Below are 21,605 nucleotides of genomic sequence, written 5' to 3'. Positions count from 1 at the left end.
TCATGTGAGGATTGAGTTGTATTTGTTGGCGTTGATCAGGTCATGCAGGCAGTGCATTGGATAATGCTGGGTACATGATGTCCTGCCATCCGTTACGACCTTTTCTGAAATTTCAGGATTGGATAAACGATATCTTCTGATACGATTTGTTGCGCTTGGATGCGATATTGTCACGACTGTTCAATTCATGGTGACACGTTCTGATCTCCCGTTCATAGACGATCTCATACGTTCTGATCAGCCACCTTCACACAGGCACTGGTTTGCGGGGGCAATTTTGCATTTAAGTACGAGAAAGAGAAATTTCCACACAAAAAATTGACCTACCTGAGGTTAGAAGCAATGAAGAGTGAAAGAATCCGTAGGGAACGTTCCAAAAGTTCGTCATAACCGAGGAGAATTCAGTACCTCTCATTTTGACATTCAAAACACAAACAAATTCATTTTATCTAAACATCTACCTGCGTTTATTCTATGACATAAATTTGTAAATACATGTTGCAGTAAATCAAAGGGACTGTCTCTTTTTGTGTTCTCGTTGCTGTAGGGAATATCAGACTTTACTACCGCTTCGTTTTCCCTCTATGACAGTTTACTATATTTCTTTGATATGTGTAGCTTCTGAAAACAGAATACTAGCTTTACCTTTAATACGTAGGTATAAGTACAATAGGTAGGTAAGTACAACATTGGACAACTGACGTATATAAGGCGCAGGTGTAGCCTAGTTTGGCTCGATTCACCAGGGTTCGGTAACCCGGGTTCGACTAACCACATGAGTGAATCATGGTTTTACGTCACTTTTTCCAATATCACGGCGAGGGATTTCCACTTGAGTAAACTGTATGAAGCCATTGTCCCTTACTGTGATATTGCTGAACTGTTGCTAAAGGTGGCGTAAAACTAAGGTCACTCAGTCAACCAGCGTGTAAGTTAAATCAGTTAACATGTGCCAACATTGTTCAACCAAAGTTAACATGCGTTATACCTTTGTTAACCGGGTCGTGCAGATTTTGTAAGTGGAATGCAATTACAGTTTCCTACAAACTTTCCGGTTACCAGAACAGTGAAGTAAGGTATCTATGCTGAACAGCAAAAGAAACGCAACTCACTCTTGGGGTAAAAGTTGGAAATGAAAGACATAAACCTGAACGCTTACTCTTATAAGATTTCATTATTCGAATCTTGCGTTTCTTTTGTTTTTTAGCATACTAGTATTCATTCAGCGTGAACCGTGGTTTTCGTTAGTTGGATCACTCGAAACCCCCGTGTCCAGCATAATCACTACACGGGCCCACCCTATCAGATACTTGTAAGTACTAAGTGTTCAACAGTCGTTATCAGCGACTAACGGGTCAGAGTCTCGCCGACGTGGTTGATACATGTCACAGCATCTCAGTAGAACAGATCGATGCTTGTGAGGCCAATCACTGGCTGGTTAAGTCCAGATTCGATTATTTACAGACATAACTCAGCATGACTGCGTCCTGCGTACAATGGTCAGAAAAAAATCCTAGGGCTATACGACGTCGTAATCGTTCAATAACTGTTGTCACCTAAACCCTTCGCCATGCTCCCATAACCTTGATAACTTACCAATCAGGGTAGATAATCTAACAAGTGTCATGTGTCATCTCTCGCGCTCACCACGTGACCTCTGGTCTGCTCCTTTTGTCTAGCAGACGACATTTCAAGCAAGACGGAAACATACATCCGAAGTTTCGGATATGGACGAATCAGACGAGCGAACGCCACTATTGAGGAAAAACAGGTAAGGCCTGCGCGATAGATATAGGCTATGTTTGATAACTGAGTATTACACGAAGCAAATTTATTTAATCACATTACAATGGATCAGATATCACGTATCAGCATGATGTTGAGCAATCTTCACCTTACCGTAAATTCTCATATTAAAGGTGTAATCTTTATGGCTTCTTTAATAAGCATTTGACGTATAATTTTGTTTACTGTGCCGTTCTGGATTTAACAAAACAGATATAGTTAGCCTAAAATATTTTGAAGGCCTTGAATTAAGTCGAGAAAAAAATCCCCACATGGGCACAATTTGTGAAGCCCATTTTCTGGTGTCCTCCGCTGTGATATTGCTGGAATATTGCCAAAAGCGGCGTAAAACTAAACTCACTCTCACTCACTCAAGAGAAAATACAGTTTATACTGGTGACAAATATGTTTATATTCAGCAAGATCCAGAATATACTATAAACATAATATCCGGCTAGTTCATGACCTATGACACTACATTATGAACATGTAAAACTTAATTCGAACTGGCCACTGCCATGTAGCCATAATATTGCTGAGTGCAGCCTAAAACTAAACTTACTCACTCAGTCACTTACATGTAAATACTCTGAGTACACATGGCCAATATGACTGACAGTGTGGGTTTGTGAAGGAAATTCGCAAGGTAGCAGTACAAACCAGATCGTGTCAAGTATTATGCCGGGTCATATCAAGTATTATGCCGGACCATGTCAAATATTATGCCGGGCCATGTCAAATACTCTGCCAGGCCATGTCAAATATTCTCCCAGGCCTTGTCATGTACTATGCCGGGCCATGTCACGTATTATGCCGGACCAGGCCAAGTGTTAAATCTGTCTCTGTGTGACAATCATTGTTAAATAATTCTTCACAATATACAGACAGCCACACTCCTCAATATTCTAGCATGCCTATGTGAAATGCTCGAATTTGATTGATCGATCAATAAAATTAGACTCTATCAATTTCGGATTGAAAATGGTCTGCTTTGACGGCTCTTCACTGGGCACGTATACAACACTGGCGCACTGCTTCAGTTTGGCCACCATCATGACTAATATCAACACAATAGACGTGAAGGAAGCGTTAGTAAAATAATAGTTAAAACTCGACAATTACAATTATGTGATATTTCCTCTACTAGTATTAGGGAACCCCACTATCATATTACCTTCAATTATAAAATATTCAAACTCAATTACAATGCACAGACGCAAATATAAACAAACAATATCCAACATTTGTCTATTTACAAACTCATTGCGCTTTTCTCCTAGATACGAGGGGACGTCAATAAGGTTTGAGCCTTGAATAGAAAAACACAAAATATTGGTATGAACCACAATTACTTTTCAAAACAGTCCCCTTGTGTGTCAAGACACTTGTTCCATCTTTTCTGCCAGGCGCTGATGCCATCTCTGTAGAAGGCGCCATTTTGGTCCTCAAACCAAGCCACAGTAGCAGCAATAAGCTCATTATCATCCTGAAATCTACGACTACGCAAGTGTTTCTTGAGATTTGGGAACAGATGGTAATTACTTGGTGCCAGGTCTGGAGAGTAGGGGGGATGCGGCAAGATTTCGTACTCGCATTCCTGGACAGCAGCGGCTGCAACGCGTGAGGTGTGTACTGGAGCATTGTCTTGATGTAGAAGAATACCACGTCTGATCTTGCCCCGGCGCTTCTCCTTGATTGACTGTCGCACTTGCCTCAACAAGTTAGCGTAATATTCCCCATTCATTGTTCTTCCTTTTGGTAAGTAATCTATGTGGATGACCTCTTTGCTATCCCAGAAGACTGTCGCCATTACCCTGTGCACTGATCTGGAGGCTTTGATTTTTTTTGTCCTGGGAGAAGTGACATGTTTCCATTCCATGGATTCTTGTTGGCTCTCAGGATCATAGTGGTGGATCCCGGTTTCATCTCAGGTTTCTAGCCTAAAGTGAAAATCTTCTGGATACTTGTTGTATCTGGTCAGCATGGAGTTGCTTATGGTGACCCTTGTTTGCTTCATTTCATCTGTAAGCATTCTTGACACCCATCTTGCCCACACCTTAGACATGACGAGATGTTCATGAAGAATTGTCTCGCTGGATCCGTGTGAAATGCATGTGGTCTCCTCTAACTCGTGGAGTGTGATTCGACGATCTTCCAGCACAAGTCTATGCACTCTGTCAATGTTTTCCTGACTAGTGCTTGTTTTGGGCCACCTGGACGGGGGTCATCTTCAAGACTCTCTCTACCATGCTTAAATTCATTGACCCATCGTTTGATGGTAGCAGATGAAGGGGAAGACTTCCCATAAACTGCTGAAAGCCTTTCTTCAATGTTCCGTGTTTCCTCCAAGAACTAAAAAGTTAAATACTGCTCTATACTCAATTTTGTTCATTTTCACTGCCTTGAGAGGGGTCTCTTTCTGTCAATGTGAGCTGTTCAATAACTTCTGAGAGTGGGATACCAAAACTTATATATCACATCAGCTACCCCCATCGACTCGGATATGCTAAGAGTTCTATAGGAAATAATACGATTAACAGTGCAAACACACACACACACACACACACACACACACACACACACACACACACACAGACGCGCGCGCGCAGGTACGTACATAGATAGATAGATAGATAGACAGATAGATAGATAGATAGATAGATAGATAGATAGATAGATAGGACCTATTCCTTAACGCTAAGCTCATTTTGTTTTAAAAAGGCTCTGGGGAGGTGGGGTAGCCCAGTGGCTAAAGCGTTGGCTCGTTACGCCTTAGACCCGTGTTCGATTTCCTACATTGATACAATGTGTGAGGCCCATTTCTGGTGTCACCAGCCGTAAAAGTCTCTGGAATGTTCTGAAAGCGGCGTAAAAGTTAATTCACTCACTCACTTCATTGACCCTGATTCATAGCCATCCTTCCTGTATCATGCACCTATTTTAAGTAACATTTAAATGGTTCCTAGCTGACGACAAAGAGGATTTGCTTTCGACTTGACATCGCACTGGAGGGGTTAATAGTTATCTTCTATTTACAAGCAAAGAATAGCAGGTTCCCAGTGCGCATGCGCCACTGTTAAGATAAAGAAGGCATGCAGAAATACAGGTATGTGTGTATCTGTGACCCGTATTTCAGCCGTTTATCATCTGAAATCGCCCTATCTCAGTGTCACCACTCTATAAAAACTGAAGTTGTTTCATTTTTGCTGCTTATATGCCGACCGCTAATAACCCAAACAGGGCATAGCTGTATTGTGCGCAGTCTACGAAAGAACTCCACTCGAATCGACAAGAAGAATACCGCACCCCTTCGGGTCTTAGACTTTGACCAATGGGCTATCAGTATTTGCTAGCTCATCCTGTCAGTTATATCATTGGGGTCATTGTGTGATCATGTGTTGATATAACGGTATTTTGGTTTGGGGATCTGTTCAGACGGTCTCTCACAACACATTGAAATATATGGCTTTATAGTGAGTTTTGGCTTCAGCATAGTATGATACCCTTCCAATGACGCATTTAGATTTCGTGTTTACAAGACCTACCGATGTCTTTGTATGAAATATGAATCCATTTGATCTTAATGTTTTGAATTTTACTATTGTGAGTAACATGTTTTGTTTCGATTGTTATCACGCCATGTAGTTATTATTACCTTTTCGATGTTTCCCATATGCTGATAGCTTTCGTGATGTTATATAATTGAATATCATGTATATATTCGTGTTGTTTTAGGAGGACTTTTCTGTGATATTTTTACGTTCTCTTTTTCAGCCTAAAGAACAGAGCCGTTCAACCAGGCGATTTCTCAGACCGGAAACGATGGTGGTCGATCAGAGTGATGTATTTGACGATGTTCCTCAGCAGTGTGACCTTCACCTTGACTTTATCGTCAATATGGCCCTTCTTGCAAGTGGTATGTACATTATCATGACATGTTGTGTTTATGTATATGATACTATGTAACAAACAATTCCCATTCTCATCACATTTGTATCAATGATATACTCGGCTCAGGAGTGACTGAAACAACATTCCTATGTTGCCATGTAAAGATGAACATTTTAGTACACTGGAATATATCCTCACGATATTAACAGAGAAATACCGTCTCAGAAGAAATAGTCATATCTGTCGTGTTGTACATCAATGGAAAATCGACTGTTCTAATTAGCTTCCGTTAATAATTTGATTTTAATATTACCGAAAATAAACACGGCTTTTTATATAGCTGTATTGAGAGATAAACATCTAGGTCTCCTGACATGATTTAATCGTACGTCATGTTTCTGAATTGACGAATATTCCATTAGTGAATTATCACGTTGTTGAGCTGTTGAGTACCATAGTAGGTTAAGCGGCCACTGGTCACGCCGGCGACCCGGCGTCTTTTCCCCACATGCATGGGTGCAATGTGTGAAGTCCAGTTCTGATATTTTCCCCAAGTGATATATCTGGAATATTTGCTAAACGCTCTTTAAAGCCTTACTCAATAATCTCATTTTTTTAATTGGTTAATATTCTTTTTCTAACATTATAAGGTTGTATTACTGTCTTGTATTTAACAGCGGATGATGCGATGTGTTGGTCAACAACAAGTATGTGTCTAGATCTGTAAAGGAAGACAGATTTGTGATTGTCATACGATATTTTATCACTGGGAGGGCCCGAAAAAATATACTGGAGCCGTCACGGACTCATCTCTCACCTGTTATCGCAGCTCTCCATCTTCAGAGTTCATTATCATCTGACCTGTATGTCATTAACTGGCACTGGTGACCAGATTATAGCGCACCAAGAGTTGCGTCCCTTCGACGTTCCATTATCTGATGATCGAGTTCATATTCGCCCTGTCTGTGATTGCAATTATGGTTTCTTGGAGCCACTCGTGTAGTCAATAGGTATCCGTGAGGATCCGGGTCAGAACTGATGTTCAGTAACCCATGCGTGTCTCAAGAGGCGACTAACGGGATCGGATGATCAATCTCACCGACTCGGTTGACGCTTGTCATCGGTTCCCAGTTGCTCAGATCGATGCTCCCACTGTTGGTCACTGTATTTTCTGTTCCAGACGCACTTATTTACAGACCGCTGTCATATCACTGAACTAAGCCCACTCACTCACTGACTCGCTCATAGGTAGCATCAAAGTGTTACAAAATGTGGAAGTCCTTCCTGCCCCAACTGTTATTCTGGGATAGAGTAGGGAAAAGTGATCTGACGTCGTTTTTGGAAATATTGTCAGCAATATCACACCAGAAATGGTCTTCACACATTCTACAGACGCGAAGAATCGAACCTTCCGCATGAAGAGCGAAACTTTAAATGCCATGCTAATGCCCTTGCTAGCATAGAAGATACGTATTGTCCAGATCAGCTTTAAACACTATTCATTCTGTACATATCACCGGGTCCTCCAGGGCACAGTCAGATTTTAGGCGCATTCTAAACCATCGATTATCAAATCCATAATATATACATTTATATATTCAACATAATACACACAAAAGTGTAATAGCAGTGTGTTATTTTCCTTTGGAATTGCAGCGTAAACCACAGTTCAAAATCAAGCGTGTGCGCCATGTTCTTTGACTTGTGAAACATTTAAGAGAGACATAATATAATTAACTGAATAAATTGAAAGAAAGAGACGTAAGTGATTAAAAATAACTCTCCAGTCTCTGAGATAAATGAAACTCGGTACCTATTCGGGGATTGCTGCATCATTGGCGAAATTGAAGGAACTTCACTCGGAGACACGAGGTCGATGAATGAATTCACTAGCCGCGTGAAACCAAAGACATTAAAAATAGTACCCTACTTAGTCGGCATTCAGAGGATTAAAACTGGTGTCCTGTGCATTGAGCTGAGATCACAATCAGTTGAAATTAAGCAAAGTTGGGCGCGGAGATTCCATGAAATGGTCACCGCCTGTGACAACTTGACTCCTAAGAGTTTCTACAACTTTAGTCTTGCCCTACAACAAAGCACATGTGATACATATGGTCTCATCTTGAGTAAGTGAGTTTGTTCAAAATTCCCTGTATTCACCCAGCAGAAAATCGGTGCCAGATGAAAGAAGTCGTGAGATTATTAACCTTACAACGCCCAACAGGTACCGTGGGTTATCCGGGATAATAACGACCTGGTTGTGCGCTTTCAGCAGGATATATACCATGGGAAAGGTGTGTTGTAATTATTATAATGATTATCAATATTTATAAGGGCTGCCTGACCGTGAGTATGGACGTGTTAAACTGGGGCATGGTATCTTAGTGGACCAGGGCACCAATCCACAAATGTTAATAAGCTCATTACATTGCTGGAATATTGCTGAAAGCGGGATAATACCTCACTCACTCACTCACTCACTCACTCACTCACTCCAACCAGTTCAAATAACCGCTTCAGGCTACTGTTGCACGAGGTTGCCAGGCTCGGTGACCTAGGTGATCGCGTGACCGGGCCCTGGCAATACAGATCGCTGCTCACACTGCTAATCACTGGATTATTTGGTTCAGACGAGATACTGCGCTCATATTCCCACACCAAACAAAACAAAATCCGATAGAGCTGACGTGAGTGAAAAAAATGAAAACCGGATGAAAACTCTTTCTGCTATCAGGCAAACATAATTGAATATCTGGACTTGAAACATTATGCATTAAGATCAAAAGTAACGAGACTATGTATCCTGAGATGAAGGAAATGTCAGGGTGTGTTCGGTTTCCCATCACAGAGCTACAGGCTAGGGCAAAGAATTTCAAAGACATAGTGTAATCTCAGCTAGTTATCTTCGTATCATTCTGACGTGCGATGAGCCGGATTTATATTCCACATGATGCTATTTACGTACTTCTTTTTCAAGAATAGAATTAGATTGAATGAACATGGTTTAATATTGCTGGAATGTTGCTGGGCGTGCTGTTACTACAAGCCACGCAACGGACAAGACAATTTGACACTTATCAAGATTTATATTGCATCAAACGGCTCGAAAAGTGAGTCACATAAGCTGAGCTAGTTTATTAAAATATGAAGAAATTTTGAAAATATTAGCTGAGTCCCAGGTGACATGTATTGTTCATCCCATAACTGACTTTGATTTTTACACATCGGATGTCGACATCGTTACGTGATCTTGATTGGACAATGCATGGAGCGAGTGAGTTAATATTTGACGTCACATCGGCAGTATTTCTGTCATGTAGTGACGAGAAACTATTGGTTGAAACACAGTAAATATCTGTCACTAAGGATAGTAAAACAATAGCAGGTTATCACAATATCAGAGTTAAAAACATTTCAAATGATAAAAGACTTTTTTAACACAATACATAATATCATTATAATACGAGCTTATTGTCCCCAAAGTCACCAAATGTAGACCACCTTATGGGGACAATGCTTAGACGTACAAGTAAGACAAAACATACCTTAGGAATACCAGTGTATTGTTGATCATGGTATCAACTGAACTTCTGTATATCCATTGTCTTGGAAGTATTCCAAAACATGACAAAAACAAGCGATAGGTAGCCCCGTGGTCAAAGCATTTGCTCGTCACGCCGAAGACCCGGATTCTATTCCTTACATGAGTGCAATATGTGAATCCCATTTCTGGTGTCTCCGGCTGCCATATTACTGTTGAATGTTGCTAAAAAAACAAAACTCACTCACTGACTCTTTCTCTACAGCTCGATCCATCCGCGACTGCCGACTTCCTGGGGTGGGTGGTGGCCGCATACAGTGTTGGACAGCTCGTGGCTTCCCCGTTTTTCGGGATATGGGCCAACTGCAGAGGACAGAGTCGGGAACCTCTAGTGGTCTCCATTACCCTCGGTATAGGGGCGAACATCATGTACGCCTATCTGCAAACCATACCGGGCCACAAAGGACTTTTAATGATCATTTCTCGTGGACTCATAGGCTTTGGCGCAGGTGGGTAAAATTAACTCCTTCATCTGGTTCTTGCCCGTGAAGATGAGGGGTAGAATAGTCTTCAGGAACCCATGCGTGCCACAAAAACGACTATACTTGTCGTAAGAGGCAACTAACGAGATCGGATGGTCAGACTCGCTGACTTAGTTGACACGTCATGGGAGTTTTCGTGACGTGAGAAATCGTTAAGCACTAAGCTACTCCACCTACTTTATGGAACTGGAGACCTGGCAAATGTGTGTTCTGTGATGACAAGCAATATATATGACCAAATACAGAGAGTGCATCAAATCATGTCCCCCACGTGACAAGGAAACAGTTCATCTCTCACAGCGCTTTCTTGACAAATCATTGTGACCTCACCCTGATGTCACGTTCGCAACCATTTAACGAACACCGGGTGGCGTTGTACCGATACACTACATCGTCAGTTCACAAGTTCCTCAAATCACGTCCATTACACTTTTTAAAGTAACAGAGCAGTAGATATCGCCATGTTCAATTACTCTGCTTCAGGAAACGTGGCTGTGGTGAGAGCATATGTAGCCGGCGCGACCAGTCTGTCTGAACGAACCCCTGCAATGGCTAATGTCAGCATATTCCAGTCTGTTGGATTCATCCTCGGACCAAGTAATGCCGATTATGTACTGTTGAATAAATGGAGATTATATTTGATATTCAGAGGAGGGATTGAATAAGTTTTCAAAAATGATCTCTCTAGTCCCTTGGGTTTATCCTTAGACCAAGAAACGTCGAATATGTACTAGTATCATTGAATAAACGGACGATTATTTGGTATTCAAGTTGATCTGTCCAGTCCATCGGACCAAGTAATAACATTAATAATGTACTTCCGCATACATGGACGACTGTATGATGTTTATTACTTTGGCATTTGCCTAATGTATTTGAAAAAATATTAACAATGGATATAAGGAAAAAACATTGGTGTGCTTTATGTAACACTGTCTCTTAACCCACTACGACTGTCGACAATAGTTTCCCTTGCATATAAACTCCAGGGATCTATACATGTTTTTATAAATCTTTTACAGTTATCCAGTCTGCTCTGGTGCCCATCTCGTATCCAGGGCTCGTCGAGCGACCTGAATTCCACCTCAACATGTACACGGCACCCGCCATCTTGGGCGCCATATTTTGCACAGTCAACGTGGTGCTACTTTTTGCTGTTTTTAAAGAATTCCAGGTGCATGATGACGTCGTCATTAACAACGTTCAAAGCTGTAAGTGATTCCATATCACTGTGATTCTGGTTGGGGTCTCATTGAATGCGAAGAGTGAATAACCGATGGGTTCCCAATACCCCATGGCGGACCTGGCGTAACCCGACTTTTGTAGAAATATTGAATGGTTGGCCTGTACTGCTTGATGGTTAATGTGTTTCAACAACGCCTCATTCATCAGTATCCCAGCTATCTGACGGCGGTCCGTAAATACTAGTACTCAAGGATGAACTAGTCTAGTGACTGACGTTCATGAGCACCAATCTACGCAACTGGTATACAATGACATGCAATGATCAGGTCAGCGAGTGATGAGCGTGCAATGAATAGAAAATGAGGTTTTTCTGTTGGTTTGGTTTGGGCTGGTTGGCTGGCTGGTTGGACTAACATGGACTGGTCTGAGTCTGGGTTAGGTTTTGCAGCACTGGCCGATCACCGAGCCATGTTCAATTTCCAACGGGACACACAATGAATAAAAGCGACAAAACCCATTCCATGGCCAATGTATAGTGTCTTCCACTGTTTCATTATTTATATAATATGCTGCGTATTATGGCGAATACGCAGCCCACTCACCCACTCACTCTGTAAATATGCCCTATGTCTACGATTCAATCCAAAGCTAATGATGTTCAATGTTTCAGCGTACGAAGAATCAGTCAAGAGCTACAAGCCGGATTACTTCGCGATCATATACTGTATCATCATCTTCTTCGTCGTCCTCTTCATCTTCACGATTTTTGAAACGTGAGTATCATCTTCAACCTCTCAAATCTGTCAGTGATTTAACAGCTGCTTGTATCTGTCGGGGAACTAACGCCATTTCGACGACCCGAACTTCCGCCAGGTGGCAGTGGGCTGCCGTCACTACATCTGTGAGCTTACGGTAAACTGTAGAGTTACGACAGGTCGTAACGTTAAGAAGGCTTTGCGGATCAGAGATCAGGAACTGCATAGCCAGCTTAGACCTTAGAGATTGGTAAGTCCCATACTTTCCCAGTGACTTCAGATAATAGGAGCCCTACGATCGTTTTGTGAAAAAGAAGTAATCTAATAAGAAGTTTCAACCATCTTCAATATGATACTCGTGTCCACAGTTAGAAGTCACCACAATCCATGAACATCGTGTTCATCAGTTCAACGACTTTTATACCTTCCGGCCAACGATTTGGAAATATGTTTTGACGGTTCCCGATTCCGAACTGAAAGCCAGAATCACCCTGGAATGTCTAATCACACTTGGCTGGGATTCTGTACTCCTTGGGTGTCTAGTCTTCTCCATATATTGTTCCCATTGAAGCGACGATGTTGTTGATGAAATCTGGCTTGCCATACGTCACCATCTTGTGCTATTCAAGCCTTTAGGGCAAACCGTCTTCTTACGGAAAGCGGCGAGTTGGGGCGAATGTAGGCGTAGTGTCCGTAGTTGTAATTCGGAATAACCCATTACTGTTTTCGAGCTTTTATTCCGACTTGTCGATCTTGAAACCGTTCCACGAAGCGATCGTGGCGCTGAGATGGTCGTAACTCCCATATTTTAACATGGACCTACGACGTCGTAGCTCAGCGATCGCTTTGAAGAACTGGACCTTGATCGCACCAAAGCCTTCCGTTCCAGAATTGCAACGCCCCTGGGGATGGACATGTTCGCCTGGACTAAGAAACAAACGACGCTGTATGTGGGGATCATTCTGGCGTCGTGTGGAGTGGAAGCAATTCTGGTGTTTATCGTCCTGAAGATTCTCAGCAGAAGGTAGGAGTCATTGGCCAAGAATCTCAACATCAGACCCTATCGCTCATTCTAAGCCCTTTCGTACCGTTTTTCAAACTGGTTCGCCATGTCGCTCATTCTCAGGTGTCTCTAATCCTCACGGTGGCTGTGTGTCCCTTATCAATTGTGAATGTAAAAGGACTGAGTAGTAGTACTAGTACACAAATTCAAATTATAACCATCATGACATTCATAAACAATTATTCACATCCAAAAACAGTAGACCGTATCTCCCTGTAACCAGTCTCGCAGAGGACACTGGCCCTCAGTAATCTGTCGAAAGAAAATACACCTTAATGCTAGCCGTTATCAGTCAGCCCACAATACGTATGCCTTTCCGCACTTTTTATCTCTCTCTCTCTCTCCCTCTCTCTCTCTCTCTCTCTCTCTCTCTCTCTCTCTCTCTCTCTGTCTCTCTCTCTCTCTCTCTCTCTCTCTCTCTCTCTCTCTCTCTCTCTCTCTCTCTCTCAACACAAAGTAAGCCTTATCGCCCTCGCACCAATCTGTCAACACAAAGTAGGCCTTATTGCCCTCACACCAATCTGTAAACACAAAGTAGGCGTAATCGCCCTTCAAGCAATCTGTCAACGCCAAGTAAGCCTTATCGCCCTCTCAGCAATCTGTGAACACAAAGTAGGCCTTTTTGCCCTCACACCAGTCTGTCAAGACAACGTATTTAAATAAATTCCAAATTAATATTTAAGATATTTTAGGTATCATAAGATTATGAAAACGTAAATCAAATTTGAAATTTCACGGGCGAAGGAAATAAATCAACCTGTATGTTCACTCTTACATGCGTAAACTTCAGACGAAAACAATCTTAGGTAACCATGACAACACGGGATTCCATCAGCGATTCCACAAGTAATCTATCCTATTATCACATCTTATTCACCAAAACACTCATTTTGATGTGAAAAAATGAAAGCCTGGACTTTCGGAGGACGCTTGTGAACTAGCTCCTTAATGCATAAAAATGGTAACTTGAATAATGTACTGTCATTCTGTTTTTTTGTAAGGATAAACGAACGGTACCTTCTAATCATCGGGTTTGTGTTGTGCTTTGTGGGATACTTTGTTCAACTTCCGTGGGGAGATGGACTTCCAGTGAGAGCCCCAGCAGGTAAGGCTGACGGAAACATGGTGGTTCGTCCATTTATAACCTGTTATGCACGTTCCATGAATATGATTCGCTCTTGAAAGTAATGACTGCATTACTACAGAACCATTTCACGTGGTATAATAATTGGATTGCTATTCAGTGATCAGAAAAAATGTATAATTGAACCAGTCTTACTGCGTTAATTCTGCTTTATTGCTCTGGCGAATGCAGGATTGTGAAAAATAGGTGGTGGAGGTTTGCGTGGGTGGGATGTTTGCTTGTAATACAATCTGAGGTAAGGACTCGTAATGGTTGTGAAAAAGAACAACTTGGACGTGAGCATTCTCAGCATGTCTCCGTGGACTCAGCATGACTCCGTTGAACCACTAGGCTGCCCAACTGCCCACGTTATATTGGAATTCTTTGTATGTTTTAAAGTTATGTATTTTACGATATTCAGTCGTTCAAAATTTGTGCCGCTTTTCTGGGGGACCATTTCATTTACTTGTCTGGACTGAAACCTGAAAGATCCGGGTTTGGTCTTCAGTAATCCATCCTTGCTGTGTTCAGGCTCAGTGGTTTGGCTGACACATCCTAACTGTGTGGATCGATGTTCATCATGTTTATCATTGGATTGTTTGGCCCGGACTTGATTATTTACAGAACGACGCCATATAGATGATATATTGTTCAGTGCGCCGTTTAAAAATAACCATTCAATCGTCCAAATGTCTGATTTGATCTGTTAATGTCGAGATTCATCAACACAACATATTTCTGCGGTGTATTGCCTTTTGTGGGGACTAATTTTGCGACTCACAAATCCACATACTGCACATGATTACCGAAAGTGTTTTACGCTAAGTAGCCGACTCATTCTTTGAATACTAATGTTATTTCTTTTGGACTGATAACGAAGTCAGTTGATGAATGCAAGTATGATACTTCTTGGACAACAAGTTCTTTATTATATTATGGTGCGACCTCTTGCTGAACAACGCTATACGAATCTATATCGTCGTATCATAATATAATAAGAAGTTGTTATCAAGAGAGTATCATACTTTTCTTGTCGTACCATCTCCCTTAGTGAATGTACGTCACGCACTGATTGAACTTTTCTGTTTTGTGGTACAGTAATGGTGGCAAGTCAGACAGTTGGGCCTACAGGAGTTTTGAAGAGCACGATGGATAATCTCATATCTCCAAGTAGCAACTCCACCGGTAGCGATATCATCACCATGTTGGTAAACAATGTGACAGCCACAGTGTCAACATTAGATAAGACTGTTGCACCGTTGACAGGGACGGCGATAGAAGACGCAAAGCCACTTGTCACCGAAGCGTCGATAGGAACTACAGCAACTTTACGTTACGTCACAGAAGCCGTCATATCGACTGCAAGGAACTTAACTACAACAGCAACGACAACCATCTCAGATTCGATTCTTTCAACAGCGGAGACATTGACGACAACCACAGCAACGACAACCATCTCAGATTCGATTCTTTCAACAGCTGAGACATTGACGACAACCGCAGCAACGACAACCATCTCAGATTCGATTCTTTCAACAGCTGAGACATTGACGACAACCACAGCAACGACAACCATCTCAGATTCGATTCTTTCAACAGCGGAGACAATGACCACAACCGAAGCCCCGACCACCATCACTGACGCTATCCTGTCAACAGCTGCAACAGTAACCACTTCAACACCACAACACACCACAGAACACATACTATCAACATACTCCACAGTGCTAAGCACTATGACGTCAACACCACACAGCAACACAACGGTAGAACCTGTTGGTTGCCCATCAACCATGGACTGGTGTAATCACACGCCTCCAGTGTATCTAGCCCAGTACATTGCTGGGTGTATCATAATATCAGCTGGGTATCCGGCAGCTAACGTCATGTGTTATACCCTCTTCTCTAAAATACTTGGTCCTAAACCGCAGGTGAGTCGGAGTTGATTGTATTTGTGTTCTGTTTAAGGCACGAGAAAATGAGTGAGTGTGACTTAACGCTACTTTGAACACGACAGGGAAGAGCAAAAAGTGCGTCACACCGAACCCATGTTCGGGATTCCAACACGGTCTTCGATGTGGCGAACACTCTAACCACCTGGCTACCCGGCCGACACTTTTATGTCATAAATACATGTCTGGTCATGTCTCCAAGCTATGTTAAATGGCTCATTTAACACTCAGTGATAATGAGGGTATTCAACTGTTATTTTTATCATTATTCATATTTCTCGTTGTGCTTTTCCTCTTTGACTAATGTGGTGGAGATATTTCTGTGCTTGATGTTATTGCTATTATTATTATCATAAGCTTCATTGGGTTTATTTTCCTCACAAGCGTTACAATAAGCATCTTTATCGTCATTACCAGTACACGTTGTAGATGTAGCAGGAATAACGGCCGTCATCGTCGCTGTCGCAAGTAGTGGGGATAACAGCAGAAGCAGCAGCAGTAGTAGTAGTAGTAGTAGTAGTAGTAGTAGTAGTAGTAGTAGTAGTAGTGGGGTAGTTGTAGTAGTAGTAATTGTTGTGGTAACAGAAGTTGTAGCAGCAGCAGAAGAAGAAGAAGAAGAAGAAGAAGAAGACGTTATAGGTTGAATTTTCTAGTGTCCCTCGTCGTCGGTGGAATATTGTTGAATGCGGCGTAAAACCACACTTACTCTGTCGGTACGGTAGAACAGATTGTGTATACTGGTAGTAGTATTCAACTCAAACTCATCATGACCAATAGCTATCATTAGCATTACCTGTATTAACTTGTCAATAATACTACTTATAATATTTTATCATTACTATGCAGGGAATGTGGATGGGCTGGCTGACAGCGTCCGGCAGTCTGGCGAGGACCTTGGGGCCAATATTCGTGTCACAGATATATTATTCATTCGGACCTCGCGTGACATTCGCCGCAGACTGCGCCATTATTCTTGTGACAATTCTTGCCATTATCGCTGTGTTCAAAAGACTTGTACCCTGTAAGTATACAACGGATTACCAACAGCAGAATGGGACTTCAGTAAACTAGAGAAGAAGCGCTAGTTTCTCGACAAAGCTTTGTGATACATCGGCTGTGCGGTCTTAGATGCATGGTGTAACAGACCTCCGGTGGGATACAGTGACAAAAATGACTGTTTTTTATTGTTTGGCCAAATCTGGTCAGACTTCAACAACGAAACTGACGTTGCTATATTCAGACACGAATATTTTAGACTGTATGGTGTATGCTAGTGCGTAGTTTTCCAATGACATAATTTAAAAGAACAACTACACAATTTATTTATTTATTTATATTTTTATTCGTCCGGGTTTTCGTTTATTTATTTATTTATTTATTTATTTATTTATTTATTTATTTATTTATTTATTTATTTATTTATTTATTTTTTATTTTTTTAATTTTATTTATTTATTTATTTATTTATTTATTTATTTATTTATTTATTTATTTATTTATTTATTTATTTATTTATTTATTTATTTGCCGAAGTCATTATTAGTTCGGCTGCATCTCGACGGTCAGTGAATAATGGAGGCTTGGTGAGAGAAACCAGTGGTTGACATCATGAACAACGGCCCTCGCCTTCTGTATACGACAACACGGAATGGGCCAAGTCACGGAAGCACATCATCCGACCCTTTTGGTTTTTACGACAAGCAGTACAACGCTGACGATAATGAGGTTTTACATATTTATAGTATTATGTAAAACACATATCATGAATTAATGAAGCGTTAGTTTTAGAATGTGTGAATGATAAGAGGACATACATGGGACGTACACCTAGACCCAGACCCACTAATCAAGGGAGGATAACTCCTCTGGCCTTGCTGTGCAAACCGACGCGCACAATTATAGAAATATTTGTGACCAATATCTACCGAATACTTTGTTATTTAGCTGTCTGTTCCTGTTTCTTGTCAACCGTGGAATAATTGTGTCAGAAGATTACAGTGCTTGTGTTGATACCATAGCCATATCACGGATGGGTACCAGAAATGGACTCTCGTGTTTTACCAATATGAGAATCGAACCTTCGTCTTCACCTGTTGAGTTTGGCACATATTCTGATATAGCTTTAGGACGTGGCCTACTGGCCCGTAGTACACTAACACATATTTTATACAAGTTTCGTATTCTGAAGTACATTCAACATATAAAGTTCACGTGAGATAGAACAACACGATACGACTTTACAGTTGTGTGTACCTATGGGGAAAATGTTTAAAGTTAGTATTTTTAATTATTTTAAACATGTCAGGGTCAAGTTAAATTGAACAGTAAGATGCGACTTCACAATTGTGTATGCCTACAGAAAAATATAGGTTATATTTCTCCTTGTCGTTCTTTTAAAGATATACTTTTTATTTGAATCCAATGTTACTTTAGGGATGGTAGGGCAGCCTTGTAGTTAATGTGATCGCTCGTCACGCTGAAAACCCTGGTTCGGTTCCCCACGTGTACAATATGTGAAGCCCATTTCTGGTGTCCCGCGCGATATTGCTGGAATATTGCTACAAACGGCGTAAAACCACACTCACTCACTCCCGCTGCTGAAGATGTATAACAAAACAAACAATCAAATATGATCGTGAACAAGAGGAAGTGATCTCATCATCTGGCCAATGACCTCCTGAGTGATTTCAACCGGAAAATGAGTTTGACATCCTACACAGTCATAACAGTCCTGGCTAGCACAAGCAGCGACACACGCATATGCACACCCAGACCCAGACACGTATAGGCATGCTTAATATAAGCTTTCCTGTGTCATGTTTGAACATGTTGACTGTCCAGAATCACTGTCGGAGGCTGCCATTGTTCCTTTATATAAGAAAGGAGATATACACTAATTGTAGAGGCATTTTTAGTGTATCTAGCAAGATTTATGTGTCAATATTAAACAAGAGGTTATCTGATTGGTGTGAAGCATATGGTAAAATTGAAGTCACAGGCTGGTTTCCGTCATGATATCTCCACGATGGATAATATATTTATAACACAGTCTATTATCCAGAGATACCTTAGTAAGCAAAACGTCAAACTTTATTGTGTGTTCGTGGATTTTGCCACTCGACAGTGTAAGTTGTTTGAAATTATGGTCAGTTTTGAAATCTAGAGGTGTCTACCCCAAAATGGTTAACGCTATACAGTCCATTTATTTATCCGTAAAGGCTAGTGTAAAGTTTCATACTGTGTTGACAGAATTTCTCCCTTGTTCACATGGTGTTCGTCAGGGTTGTGTTCTGTGCCGTCTATTGTTTTCAATTTTTAGCAACGAATTGGCTGTTGAGGTAGAACAAAGTTCAGGTCCAGATATCCATTTACATCCTGAGCGGACGGCATCGCTCTTATATCTGATATCTGATCTATTGGAGGGCTACAGAAGTGCATCGATGTTTTAGAAAAGTTTTGTATAGAATATGCTCTTAAGGTCACATTGGATAAGACAAAAGATGTTGTGATTCTGAAAGGTGGCATTTTATCAAAAAGAGAAAACTGGTTTTACAACGGTTGGAAGTTGGAAGCTGTAACTGTCTTCATATGGGTATCTAGGTATAACATTCACAAGGGGCATATCTTGGTCTAGTCACTGTTCTTATGCAGGTTTGCATGTCAAAAAGTTTTATTTGGTGCAGTTGAAATAATAAGAAAGTTAGGTAATATATGAAACTGCAGGTATTTTAATATAGACGAGATATTATAATGACAAATTTGTTTACAGTGCAATGAAGGTTATATTGAGGATGAATACCATTTTTTCCTCGTGTGTACCAAATTCAAATGCTTCTTTTAAACCATTTACCTAATACCTATTGTATCAATCCATGTAAAGCCCAATTCAAACATTCTCATGTCATCAGCAGAATATAATCTTTAGCCAGCTTTATTTACCATGCATTGTGTCTGAGATGTTAAGACATTATCAATCTATACTGTACACAGCATGTTTTGCCATTCACAACTTATGTAGTTATGGGCCGATGACCAACATTATTGTTATAAACGAATTATAACGTTACCTTAAACACAATTTCACTTCGCCTCCCAACGGTATGGCCTATCACGATTCTAACGTTTTCGTGGTCAAATTGATAACAACGGTTATCAAGGTAACCATTTTGGAATGGCTGATTAAATGAAAAAGCAAATATCGGCACAGCCAGTACAAACTTCAGGATTTATTAGCGATTTTATATCCAGTGTTAGATATTAAGATTTAGATTCACCAGATTGATAATATCGTTAATATTATTAGATCGGAACCCCAGGAAAGGGATTGGGGATTGAAACTTAAAAGGTATCCAAATTCAATTTTCTGAGGTTTAACAGCGTAAATGATAACAGCCGGGAGAGCCCTCAGTTTCATCACGGTTGTATATAATCTTGGTGGCACACAGATAAGGATAGCAGCATCGCTCTACAGTGCGCTCTCCTCAAGAAGGTTTTAAAGTGTCTTTGTTAATGTGAATTCATACTAAGAACGTCATGTCATAACCAGAGAAAACACAACACAGGTAGATCTGTCCAATGTCATCTCACTCTGGATGCAACTGATACAACAACGGGAGATCTGTCCATTGTGATCTTAGACATGATGCAGTTGACAAATCCAAGGTAGATCTTTACACTGCCCTCACACATGGTACAACTGACACAACAAAGGTAGATCTGTCCACTGTCACCTCACCCTGGATATAACTGATACAACAAAGGGAGATCTGTCTACTGTCATCTGACATACGATACAACTTACACAACAAAGGGAGATATGTCCTCTGTCATCTCACATACGATACAACTGGCACAATAAAGGGAGATCTGTCCATTGTCATCACACAAACGATACAGCTGGGACAACAAGGTAGATCTGCCCACTGTCATCGCACAAACGATACAACTGACACTACAAGGTAGACCTGGCCACTGTCACCACACACACGATACAACTGACACAACAAGGTAGACCTGTCCACTGTCATCACACACACGATACAACTGACACAATAAAGATATAACACAGTTTCTCGCCGCTTGGCAATATTCAAGCAATGTCATGGCGGAGTAATGGGTATGAAACACGCTTGCACACATACCTTTAAAATGTAACTCATTTTCTTCTTGTCCATTTGTGCATTGGAAATGGGAGATTAGTCTGCACGACAGTGTCTATATTGACAAGTTCATAATCAGATTTGCAATCGCTGAAGATGTAGTAGTTTCACAACATGATGAAGTCTGGTTTAACATCCGGATAATTTCCTGTAGGCATAAGGATAGCGTGAATTGAGGCCGGCGTGTTGTCCGGAGGGCAAATGATCTAGGATTGCAGAACTTCATTTTTGGACAGAATAAATGAGTATAACCAACAAAAGAGTTTCCACAAGAAATATATCCGAAATATAGCCTTTTTAAACCTATTCCTATCTATGAGTATCAAGTTCTGATGTTCCTGATGAAAAGACATAGATCATTAAGCTCAGTGTTACAGGCAAGAAGTTTTCACAAGGCATCAGTCAGGAATTCTACAGCCAACTGCTTCCTACCTCGGCAGTTAAGGTTGTTTTATTTGTTGTTTAAACCCGCGCTCCGCAACATCCCTGCTATATTTCAGCGATCTGTAAATAATGAACTGATCAACAGCATAGCATCAGTCAATGCGTTTGAGATATGCTGACATGTGTCAACCCAGTGCAGCAACTGTTCCCCAAATTCTAAGACCA

General features: G+C 41.0%; 1 protein-coding gene across 3 annotated transcripts; it reads left to right on the top strand.

Annotated features, from left to right (window-relative positions):
• The first annotated feature begins 1,645 nt into the window (after positions 1-1,645).
• Positions 1,646-17,156, top strand: LOC137272908 (major facilitator superfamily domain-containing protein 8-like). Of its 3 annotated transcripts, none has more exons than XM_067805328.1 (10): positions 1,646-1,771; positions 5,560-5,701; positions 9,483-9,726; positions 10,243-10,356; positions 10,782-10,970; positions 11,615-11,717; positions 12,589-12,723; positions 13,764-13,867; positions 14,984-15,816; positions 16,684-17,156. In XM_067805328.1, the coding sequence occupies exons 1-10, from the start codon at positions 1,728-1,730 to the stop codon at positions 16,906-16,908; spliced, it is 2,133 nt and encodes a 710-aa protein (XP_067661429.1). In that variant the 5' UTR covers positions 1,646-1,727; the 3' UTR covers positions 16,909-17,156. The 3 variants fall into 3 exon arrangements, with proteins under 3 accessions (XP_067661429.1, XP_067661430.1, XP_067661431.1); XM_067805329.1 differs by lacking the exon at positions 1,646-1,771 and adding an exon at positions 4,849-4,891; XM_067805330.1 differs by lacking the exon at positions 1,646-1,771 and adding an exon at positions 5,043-5,258.
• Positions 17,157-21,605: the final 4,449 nt, after the last annotated feature.

Source organism: Haliotis asinina, chromosome 2 (assembly GCF_037392515.1).
Source record: "Haliotis asinina isolate JCU_RB_2024 chromosome 2, JCU_Hal_asi_v2, whole genome shotgun sequence".
NCBI classification, from domain to species: domain Eukaryota; kingdom Metazoa; phylum Mollusca; class Gastropoda; order Lepetellida; family Haliotidae; genus Haliotis; species Haliotis asinina.
This window is presented reverse-complemented; position numbering and strand designations above follow the sequence as displayed.

Excerpts from the sequence above, each read along its gene's own strand:
- LOC137272908 (XM_067805328.1), top strand. The coding sequence starts at position 1,728 with ATGGACGAATCAGACGAGCGAACGCCACTATTGAGGAAAAACAG. Across the intron at positions 11,718-12,588 it reads ATCTTCACGATTTTTGAAAC|AATTGCAACGCCCCTGGGGA; the intron begins GTGAGTATCATC and ends CTTCCGTTCCAG. Across the intron at positions 15,817-16,683 it reads TACTTGGTCCTAAACCGCAG|GGAATGTGGATGGGCTGGCT; the intron begins GTGAGTCGGAGT and ends ATTACTATGCAG.